Source organism: Thermobia domestica, chromosome 11 (genome assembly GCF_964235325.1).
Source record: "Thermobia domestica chromosome 11, izTheDome1.hap1.1, whole genome shotgun sequence".
Classification (NCBI taxonomy): domain Eukaryota; kingdom Metazoa; phylum Arthropoda; class Insecta; order Zygentoma; family Lepismatidae; genus Thermobia; species Thermobia domestica.
Genome location: NC_137464.1, coordinates 239,561,848 through 239,573,894, shown reverse-complemented (window position 1 = coordinate 239,573,894; position 12,047 = coordinate 239,561,848). Strand labels below are relative to the sequence as shown.

At 36.1% G+C, this 12,047-nt stretch overlaps 1 protein-coding gene across 3 annotated transcripts in view; it reads left to right on the top strand.

Annotated features, from left to right (window-relative positions):
- Positions 1 to 12,047, top strand: part of LOC145663789 (uncharacterized) — a 71,849-nt gene that overhangs the window by 45,227 nt on the left and 14,575 nt on the right. For all 3 annotated transcript variants that reach the window (XM_081729876.1, XM_081729875.1, XM_081729874.1), the window contains exons 4-5: positions 7,466 to 7,551; positions 9,007 to 9,157. In XM_081729876.1, coding sequence (XP_081586002.1) covers positions 7,466 to 7,551; positions 9,007 to 9,157 — 237 coding nt within the window. The remainder of the gene's footprint in view (positions 1 to 7,465; positions 7,552 to 9,006; positions 9,158 to 12,047) is intronic.

Sequence of the window (12,047 nt, the reverse complement as noted above, 5' to 3'; positions counted from 1 at the left end):
GCTTAGCCAAGGTGAGAATGAGAATGGAAGAGTTTATGGGTCGTCTACTCTGAAGGACAAAGAATAGTTTCGAAGTTGCAAAAATTCCAAGTTCATGAAGTAAGTTTCCTAATTGTTTTTACGTAAGCTATAATTTGATTTTGTACGAGAGAGGAACATGAACTGTTGATGAATAATGTATTATAAGTGATACAAAGTATTTTTATATTTTAGCACGAAAAATTACTTTAGGACATTTTTCTATTAGAAGTGTTTTATCAGATGCCTGTATATTATTTCACTTAAATACAAAAATCATGCACTGTAGGGTTAATTATTACGCTCAGGCAAGGGAAACCACATATGTATCATTTTGAAATGAAATGAAATTTTTGAGTTTAAGTCCCACGGTTATGCCGGTTAGGCTAAAGGAGACGGTGATGATGAGTAATGAATGAAATGGTGGAATGAAGAAAGTGGGAGGAAACGGGAGAACCCCGAGAAAACCCACGCACACGGTGTTTGTCCACCACAAGGTTCACTTGGCGGGGGCTGGGATCGAACCCGGGACCCCAAGCACCAGAGGTGAACGCTCTACCACTGAGCCACCGCGGCCCCATGTATCATTTTGTTTGAAAGTTAAAACTAAACATTTATTAGGATTTGTAAATAACATTACGAAAGCACATGCATAATTTTATTTCGTAATTAAAACTGAGAAGACAGGTATTGGAATTATAGAAATATATTTCAGGCAAGAGGTGTTTTTTTTATGAGTCAGTCGAGGGATGAAGGCATAAAGAACCTAGCAACATAATTAATCAGCCGACTATGTGAAAGACAGCGAATGTATCTGCTCTGTGTTTGCTCTTTATGTGAAAGTTATCGCTTAAACATGAGCGAAATATGTAATTCGGACAACTTTTCAATATCCATTGCTGACTCTAAAAGCACTGCTAGTAGGAAACGACCAAAAAGTGAGAATATGTGGGTAGTAGTTCTTTCCAAAAGGTGTTAAGTCAACTGACTTAGGCACTAGTGGCGCGAACCCATGCCTAAAAACACTTAGAAAACTCTTGGTATAGATGATAATTTTACCTTTGTGTTACGAAAAGTAGGCAATTACCATTTTCTTTCATGTAGATTGCTTTTCTTTCACACACACACACACAAAAAAAAAAAAAAAACATGGACACACACACACACAAATCGTCTTCTGAAAAACTTACTTGTTTGACAGGCTCTTTTGGAATTGAGCTCTTCAATTGTTAATGTCCGCGTTCTAATTCTTTAAGTGTTTTTTTTGGGGGGGGATTGGGGAGTCGCTTTCCCGCATGTCTTTTAAGCTTGTGAACATAGTTGGTGCACTTCTCCTGTTTGACGTTATTTATTATTTTCAAATGTGCTTTCAGGAGGCAGCACCCCGAGTTCTTCCGATGCATCACAGGTGAGGCAAAGCAGTTCTACGATTTGTGTAGAGCCCAGGCTTCACCACTCGTCGCGGTCACTGTAATATAATTTTATAGTACAGAAGTTTGTGATTTTTTCCATCCCTCATATGTTGCGAGACTTTTCGGCCATTATTCAATCATATGACTAAGAATATAAAATAAGAACTATAAATACATACTAACATTTTTTTCCTTTAAAGAATGTAAGGTTATAGCTATCTATATGAAGCAACATACTGTATGACAGTGATCGCCAAACATACGAAGCTTCCGTGCTACCGCACTGTTTTCAAATCCTACTGTGAGTTACCAACCAAAAGAATTAGCAACCTTTTTTTAAAAAAAAAAATATCTTACATTTGTTTATTGACTATAAACTTACATTTCTTGTAAATACGAATCAAACTATCCAAATTAGCAAATGTCTAATATACACACGAAAACGTAATGTGCACAACTTCACGTGTATACAATCAACTGTGAGATAAGGCTGACAGTTGCGCAGGAGAAACAAACAATTTTGTCGTCAGGAATCAAGGTTAGCCAACCGGAGCGTTAAGGGGAGGACAGACTACTAAATATTCTTCAAAAGCTAATAATTTTTCTTTTGACAGTTTTTCGTACATGAAAAAGAGATAATGAAATGTAACTTGCCTCAGTAATAGATAATATTATTCTACATCCGAAAATACGAATCGCAAGCATTTTTATTGTTGTCATCCATAGAAATTACAGTGTGACCAGAATTTGAGTTACCCAAAAAATCTAGGTTATCGCAGCGACTAGAAAAATGAACTCAACTGCAATTGATGATTTATTATACTGTCTGTGTTAACTACTTTTTAAGTAATATTTGTATTTATTATGTAATAAAGAGTACAAAATAAATATTTTTAATAAACAGTAGAATTAAAATACAAATATTACTTAAAAAGTAATTAATAAGGAACACAGATAGCATGCATGATAAGTCATCAATTGCCGTTGAGTTCATTTTTTTAGCCGCTGCCATAACCTAGATTTTTTGGGTAACTCAAATTCTGGTCACACTGTAATTTCTATGGATGACAACAATAAAAATGTTTGCGATTCGTATTTTCGGATGTAGAATAATATTATCTATTACTGAGGCAAGTTACATTTAATTATCTCTTTTCACGTACGAAAAACTGGCAAAAGAAAAATTGTTAGCTTTTGAAAAATATTTAGTAGTTTGCCCCTTAATGTACCCGCAAGCTACCATAGATATACCGCATTGACTTGGCACCTAGTCTTCCGTTCCAAGCGTTGCTATCGACTGAAGGAATTCCACTCGCTTTCGTCATCCGCTCTCTCGCTTAGCAACAGCTGAACTTTCATTAGCTAAACGCGTAGGCGTGTGAGGGTGTGAGTTTTAGTTAGCATTTTTGCCACAGCTCAAGACATTTTGGCAGCATTTTAGTAGCTCGCGATCGACAGTTTGGCGACCACTGCTCTACAAGAACAAGTATTTAGTATATAAAGTGAAATAAATTATAATTTTAACAGATTTCATATTTTGCATTATAAAATTATCTTTCTACATTCAGGACTATATTCAAAGTAATGTCCCACACTCGATACCCAAATCTTTATTTGTCACGAATACATTCAACCTTCGTGCACATGTGTACACAATACTTCATGTACACCTAAAATAACTATTATTTATGGACATGGCATAATTTTATTAACTACAGTAAATATACTATAGTACTAAGCATAAATACATTAAAACTATATTGCTTGAGTGAATACCAGTAAATTTGTTTCAATTTGTACTTCGAAAAACTGAACCCCGTTTCGAAATTCCAGGACCATATCTTGTAGGCAGCCATATCCCTGACCGTTTTGCTTTGTACAGGCACGTAGCCAAGGAGGGTTCGGACCCCTTCGATTCCAGAAATGAAAAACAAAATAAAGAAGGATAAAACAAAAAAGAAATGAGAAAAAGAAGAATCAATGTTAAAAATAAAAAGCTAAAAATAAAAATAATTTTTCGCTATCTCTTCTCTGCAGTATCAAACATGTTATTTCAGAAACAGTTTTCTACTGCTCCTTTGTCATTTGGAATAAACAGTAGTTGACGGAATACACTAGACTTTCGCTAATCCGGCCCTCAGTAGTCCGATCTCTCAGTAATGCGGCCTTAAGTAGTCCGGCCTCTCAGTAATCCGGCCCTAAGTAGCCCGGCCTCTCAGTAATCCGGCCTTAAGTAGCCCGGCCTCTCAGTAATCCGGCCTTAAGTAGCCCGGCCTCTCAGTAATCCGGCCTTAAGTAGCCCAGCCTCTCAGTAATCCGGCAATAAGTAGCCCGGCCTCTCAGTAATTCGGCGCACATTCAACCAAAAGCACGTGCACAATGAATTATCGTGCACATACGCAACAATGCTTAGTTAAACAATGCTTTATATACTGTACGTATTCGAAATTGTAGCATTCTTTACAGTTCGGTTGCGTGATAAAACATGCCACCGTCGCGTGTCATCATTGCGACAGTTAAAAATTAGGGACCTGTTTCATACTGAGTGATACTACTCCAGAACTAAGTTTTCTTTGAAAATTAATGTATATTTGGATTTAATAAAGTATATCCTTTATGTTTTAAAATTATATCCTTCGATTTAATAAAGTACAGTACACCACATCCCCTGTTTTCAAAATAAATAAAAAAACAAGATAAATAAATAAATCAAATAAATGTCAGACACTCAATAATCCGATACTTCCGCTAATTCGGCACCCATATGTGCCAAGAATGGCCGGATTAGCGAGATTCTAGTGTAATAAAAACAGAAAGTTATGTGGAAAGAAAGTTGTGTTAACATTTGATTCAACAGAGAAAGGAGCGCAGATATTGTATTTTATAAAATATTTTACAAGACATTATTGGATATAACTTTTTATAATTGGATACGTGTACTTTTTATAATAGTTGAGGTCATAATGAAAGGAAAATTGTTATATTTGAATGAACAGAGGAAAGAACGTAGATATAAAAAAAAAAAATTGAATACCGTAAGACGTTCCAGTGCACAAAATATGAAAAGATTTGCCCAGTACTCTGTCGATAAAACCGTGAACTGTAAAGAGAAAGTTTCAACTGCCACCATAAGATAGAACATCCAACTGTATTTTGGGTATAATATTGGCGGTTAACTTCAGTTCTAATTACCGGAAGGGTTTGTTGTTGTAGAGGCATGGAAAGCAGTCACTGGTAAAGGACGACAAATTTTGAAAGTATATCACCTACAAGAATTTCCGTCAAAGTTAAGTCAGTTTCGTAAAATACTACTGTGTATAATGGGACTTTGAAACAATAGTTGAAATTGTAGTGTGAAACGTTTTAAAGTCATTTAAAAAAAAGATAAAACTGGGAGAAGGCGGTTTCAAACTCTAATCGGGGTTATTTTGCACCCAGTGGCATAGCAATAGGGTAGGCAGGGTAGGCATTGCCTACGGGCGCAGGACGTTTCGACATAGGGGGCGCCCCAGGTTTTTAACACTTTCGATCCTGAGCTCGAGTCAGACTCGGGTTGTCTGTTTATTCCAAAACGCCGGAGCCCGAGTCCAAATCGTTCTTTTTTTTAAAAAAACATAATAGCTCCTATGTAACTTATTATGGGTTGCGCTCGGTTGTAGATCGTGTTAAATGCTTACAGAGACCAGTGGCGGATTTAGGCCGGGGGCCTAACCCCCCAGTTTTTGAGTGGCAATAATAATTTAAGCTGTTATTTAGATATTTTTGAAAGTTTATAGTAAACTCATGATATACCTATCGTAGTCTGAGTTCTGGCTGCGCCCCCCTCCCCCCTGTTTTTACCTTTTAGATCCACCTCTGACTAAGACTCAGTCTTTGAAGAAATACTATTCACCTGACATCCAGCGAAGAGTAAACGAACTTTTGCAGGTTGATTGTTGTGATCAACTTTCTGCGTTTGACTGTTGCACGTTCGATAAAATAGTGGAATATTTTGTTTCGACAACTATTTCATTTTACAGAAGTTGTATTCCCGCAGATTTTCCGCTTCTTATTGCACACCATTGTCATTGCTCGCACTTCACAAGTGGCGGGAGTATTATTTTTCTATTATAAGAATTTTTGTTGATTGTTCAAAAAGCACATATTTCAAACAGCAGTGTAGCGAACTACCCCTTCCTACATCACCAAATTACACATTCGTAACAAAATCTAAAATCCAAAAATTTGTTTGCAATATTTTAGTGCGTCTATTATTATTTAGCAATGAACAATATATATATATATATATATATATATATATATATATATATATATATATATATATATATATATATATATATATATATATATATATTTTTAAAGGCCTAGAAACCCCCAGGATACTGGAATGAACAAGGTCAGATTAGTCCAGGATCGAAAGTGTTCATGATAAGAGAAGCAAATTATAGAAATGGAGCCCCTTTCGCGATCTTCATTTCCGAATACGGCAAGAATAAAAATTCCTGCTCACTTCGCTCGCAGTTTACTACATTGGCGTATCAAATTATTGACATTACTGTAGACTCGTCGACGTTATAGCGCTCTATGATTAAAAAAATAATCCTCCTGTATTAATACAATATCAGTCCTATATTACATGTACTGAGCTTACTAAATTTAAATAAGATTCCCCGCGCAAGAGACTTTCAACAATAATGATAAATTCTATAAGATCTATAAATACTATAAATTCTATAACATTTTTAAAACAGTTAAAAAATGTTACCATGATTATGAGGCATAGCACAATTGCCACGTACTGCGGCTACACAGAACCAAGCACAAGCACCAAGGATGGGGCAAACTGGGAAACTATAGTGCTGCTAAAATGTCTTGAACCGTGGCAAAAATGTGAACTCAATACGACCTTATCCATATGACCTTAAACTAATGTGACCTAAACATAGTTTATAATGTAGTATTCAAATAGAAGGCCAACAAGAAATATTTATTTTATAATTATGATAAATTTTGCCGCCCCTCGAAACATGACGCCCCATACAAATGCACGTGTTGCATATATGATAGAGCCCACACGGATTCAGTATAGCTCGCTCCCCCCAGTGATTTTTAATGAATCATAGTGATTCTAACGATTCATATTAGTTCATAATGAATCGGAATCGCATGTTATAAAGATTGAAGATGTAAATCTTTTAGTAAGGAAGCTTTAAATAGAAGTTATAAATAGTAGTAGTAGTAGTAGTAGTAGTAGTAGTAGTAGTAGTAGCGGTAATAGTAGTAGTAGTAGTAGTAGTGGTACTTAGTAGCAATAGTAGTAGTAGTAGTAGTAGTACTAATAGTAGTAGTAGCAGGAACGGGTTAGAAGCCCCGCAGGGGTTGGTTGGGTTCTGTTCTCGATATAAGTAGTAGTAGTAGTAGCAGCAATAGTAGTAGCAACAGCAGCAGCAGCAGTAGTAGTAGTAGTAGTAGTAGTAGTAGTGGTAGTTAGTAGCAATAGTAGTAGTAGTAGTAGTACTAATAGTAGTAGTAGCAGGAACGGGTTAGAAGCCCCGCAGGAGTTGGTTGGGTATTGTTCTCAATATAAGGAGTAGTAGCAGCAGTAGCAGTAGCAGTAGCAGTAGTAGTAGTAGTAGTAGTAGTAGTAGTAGCAGTAGCAGTAGTAGTAGCAGTAGTAGTAGTAGTAGCAGTAGTAGTAGTAGTAGTAGTGACTCTTCCAGTTCCGGTGACAAAGAACTGGGGGGAGCGGGCTATACACAAGTCAAGCACACACTTGCCCTATATGCAACATACTTAAATATACTCTACAGAACTTCGTTTTTGCAAACAATCAATTCCTGACGTGACATAATTTTTTGACATTCATGTATGATATTATAATAATTATTTGTATTATTTATTAAAGTTTAGTTTAGTGTTGTTTATATATTATACGCACCGTGTCTACGTTAGCGTGGCTTTATTGCATGAACTTCTGAAGTGAAAATTAGGTTTTTATTTCTTTCTTTAATTCTTAATTTCTTTTCTTTTATTAGAGTTGTATCCTACAGACATTGAACCATTGAGATCATTTCTTTTAAAAATGGTACCTGCTCTCTTCCTGCTCAGCACTTACTTCATTGTACGTATTTACTTTCACAGTTGACAATTTATTAAGATAGTGTTTTATATAGTAAGTTTTTTTCAAACATGTGTAATCCTGTAAGAAAATAAATAAATAAATAAATAAGCAATAATATATCATTTTTGAAGTAAGTGAACGAGTATATTTGTAGGTATGTACCCGTGGTCCGGGTACTCTGAATCTGTGCCTCCAATATCCATTTACAATAATCCGTAATTGAGTCACTCCACATCTCCAGGAGAACGTATTAGGGTTGGCCAGAACCGGTTCCTGGTAGAACCGGTTTTCGGGTCTGTACGGATCCGGTTCTAGAAGATCCGGTTCTAGGTACGGTCCCCTGCCCCCTAAAAGACGCCTCTGGCCCCACCATCTGTTATACTAGAATTTATCCTTTCCCCGTTTAAATACTTTTCTTTTTTTCTTTTTCTTTTTTTCTTTTTCTTTTTCTTTTTTTCGAAACATTTCTTACTTCTTCGTTTTTCCAACTTCTAAATATTCAACATCTTGTTGCCTATTTTTCTACTACTGGTCACATTTTTCAGTTGAATATCCACTTCACCCAGCACAAGATTGCGAGCAGTGAAAATGTCGACTCAGGGAAGAGTCTTCGCGTTCTTCAAGCTATTCCGGTGCCTAACCTAAATCATAACATAGTCTATTTGATTGATATCTTCGGCCGTTTATTCAGGATTTCCGTGTACATTTTCTTCTCTCGTGCTGATTGAACCAAATGTTCCCAATTGCTAATGAATTCGGTCTACAGAAATTGACCATCTTTCTTCCCTTTCATTTCTTTTGCCTAAACCATATTTGCTTATGACACTACCTTCCTGTCCTTCTCCCAACACAATTATGCATGCACCTGTCTTCTATCTGTCTATAATTTCTTCTATTTTCTCTATTTCTTCAGTTTTATGTGAAGTGGACGACTCATCATGAGATTCTTATTTTTTTTTTTCAATTAAGTCCGTATCATCATTACTCTAAATTCTATTTTCACTATCTTCTCTTTTAAGCGCTTACCAAGAATTATTCCCACAGCATTATGACAGCCCTTTTCACTACCTGAGTGAAACATTCTACGAGCGCTTCTCAATTTCCCATTACCTTGCCATCTAATTTCACAAAATTTTACTAAGTCTAATTTTTTTTCACTTCTTCTTTGAATATTGATAAATAATTATTCAATAATTATGCATCTTTCCTGAAAACAAACTTGGGGACACGTGCAGCACTTTTTTCACGGCATGGAAGTGTAATTTCAAAATTAATTCCAACGCAAAAATTCAATTGCGTACTGAACAATCTTGAAAAATTTCCTGAGCCTTGAAGCACCCATATAGCCAGTACTCGATACCCTTGCCCACACTTTCTTCATTAGAAGTTATTTTGATTATGTAGCCACTGGAGATGGACTGATACGTATAACTAATGAATGTTTAAACTTTTCAGCATCTGCGTTGGTTATTGATTCCAATGATGGTTAGAATACTTTATGAGATGTTTATGCAAATCCTTGTTACATTGGAGCTCTTCTACGTTATTGCAAATGCTAGAGAATGGGCAGCTATTGATTTGGTCTTTTTATGCATCACTCTTCTAGGTAAGACTTTCTTTTACAGTATTGTTACGTGTTAGTAGTAAGGGCCCTAATTAATCTGACTCGTCGCTTAGTGTTCGAAGTGGGAAAAAAAAGGAGAGGCGGTATGTTTTATTTCGATTTTGACTTGACATACCGGCTATCTAAATGTTATAATAGAGTGAGGGTATGTTGCCCAAAACATTGTATTTCTATTTACATAATGACTAAAACCACTGGAGAGTTTCTCTATACTTACAGAGGAAGGGACATGAAAAGACTTTGATCCCCCGCCAACAACTCTATTTAAAAAAAAAAAAAATCTCCTTATCTTGTATTGGAGAGAATTAAACACGAAAATGCTCAAAAACCGAATTCTTACATTAAAAATTTCCTGCAGGGAAACTGTCGGACTCCACTCGACTGAGAGGTATTCTAAACCCCTTGGAAAATCGGCCCCTACAGCGGACAACCCCTAACTCCACCCATGATCAAAACACAACATGTATGTGCATTAAGGCAAGAAGACACACACGTACATAAGAAACAATTCAACATGGCACATCAAAATATGAACTGGACGAACTGTTTTGAAGACGCTTCATTTTAGAAACAAAAGATTGTCAACTTATAAATTATTTCTACATAAAAACTACAATCTTTTTGCGTGCAAAGCTATTCGTCAAATACTGTGTATAAAAATGGATTTATTAAAAGTATTTAGCATCTATTCTCCAGAGACGGTATTTTTTGACCACTGAAAAACCAGAGGCGGTATTGCATACCATCGCATACCGTCTCACTTCAAACACTGTCGTCGCCGATTGGTTCTTTATAGTGACGTGACGTTTCTGATTGGTTGTGGAGGTCACGTAGTATGAGCGCGGGAAATCTGAATTAGCCTCGTTCCTCTGTCACGTGATATGACATCATGTGATGTACGATGCTATGTTATGTGGTATAACATCATCCAGAGGCACAAAGATCCATTTTTCTTGCAAAGTATTCAGAATCACACACCTCTTATTTTCATCAGAGGTCCTTGGTAATGTCCTAGTCTCACGGCTCTGTTTTCCCGGCCAGAAGGCAGAGAAAAATGAGATACTACAGGTTAAATTGTGTCTAGGGATATAGGGATCAAGATACACCCATCTAGTTGTACCCTTCACTGCTATCCTAGAAAGGATGGGTTTAGATCTAGTATAAAGGAAGAACTCTCCTTCTTCATTTAACAAAATACAATTTATTACAATAAAATAAAGATAACAAGAAAAGAGAAAGAAGAAAACATAGTTTGCAAAACTCAGAATATATCAAAGGAGTACTGAGACAATACTGTGAAATCCTTGACAAATTATGACATCTTGTCTGTCTTCAGGTTTAAGTTATAACAGAATAAAATAAAAGTCAAAATTACCAATTACAATGACAGATATTAATTGCAATCATTTCCAATCAATTAAAGAATTAAGTTATTCTAACATTTGAAAGATAATGAATTTAGTTGAGAGTTCTCCACTAAAACTTTGCCATATTGAATTTGTTCCGAGGCTGCCTGCCGAAAAAAAAATTACTTAAAACAGAAACATATTTACCTGAAAAACTGATGGTAGGCTTCGTACAAGGTGTTGACACTTGACGAACACTATACTTTCAATCGCACTCAACTCACACTATGTTTCACGGGTTCGGTCATTTTATTATGCCCGACTCCGTCATTGGTGACGCATGTGGTGGTGTGATATTCTGGATTTTTCGAGAACAAGGATGAGTCTCCTCTTCACGTGTCAATGTGAGGAGGGAAGAAAGATAGGACAAGAGACATACGCAATTGCTTATCCGGAATATGTTTACTGCAACAATCAAAATAAGTGATTGACTAAGGAGGGAGAGGGAGAAGTCGGATATTAGGGAGATGGTATCTCACTTGATCGGAAGCATCACATCACTCCTAACCCAAACTTTATGACATTATCATACAGATATTTCCTGAATTGTGGGATTATTTGATTCATATCGAGCCAATGTCCTGTTTCTTGCAAACTAGGTCACGTATGCACTGGTCGTGCAACATAACCTTGAGTGGTTTGTTGTTTGCGTTTTCTTGACTAATCATCCGATGTTTTGCGTCAAAAAGAAAACGAAGTGTTTACATAATTTCCAGGTTTGGATGAAACTAGAATGCATTAGTCAACCAATCGTTATCTCTCTATTTCCTCTCTCCTTGAATCACTCACTCCTTGGAGGTAAATTGGACAATTTAAAGGAAATAGCAATCAAACATTAAGATTGTTGTTCCTATAAGCAATGCATATGTAGAACAAAGAAAGAAATTTTAAAATTTTGTTTCCAATAAAGTTAAGGAGAATCGAACTAAGGACCTAGGAGTATATAGAATGGTCACGAAATATAGCCCGTGACACTAGAACCATGAGGATCATATTGTGTTCTTTCTTATACTGAAGTCCTGCGAAAGCGTACTTTATAATTATAATATAAACTGTTTAATTTTGTTTTTATAAGGACTCTGCATGATTACCTTTTCTTAAAATTTTGGAAGGGTCCTTAAATGGAAGATACCAAGATAAGACATTATAGATCCATGAATTGGTCCTCTGGAGGGATATGATATGTGCTATTTTTTGGTGTAAAAGGTCAGAGTTATATCTGGGTAGAGGTTTTTTCTTTAAATAATTTCGCACCGTATAGGGCCCACTCATATATTGGTGTTAAATAATAATGTTTTGAATTGAAAGGGGATACCTTAGTTTGTATCGTACTTCTGATTTAATATTTGAAAGGTCCACTCATCCGAATTGTATGGGCATCATGACGTCAAAATATTTTCCTGGATTCCGATTGCTGCATATCCAGGTACTTTGTTTGGTTACCGTATGCAGTACCTATGCGGGAG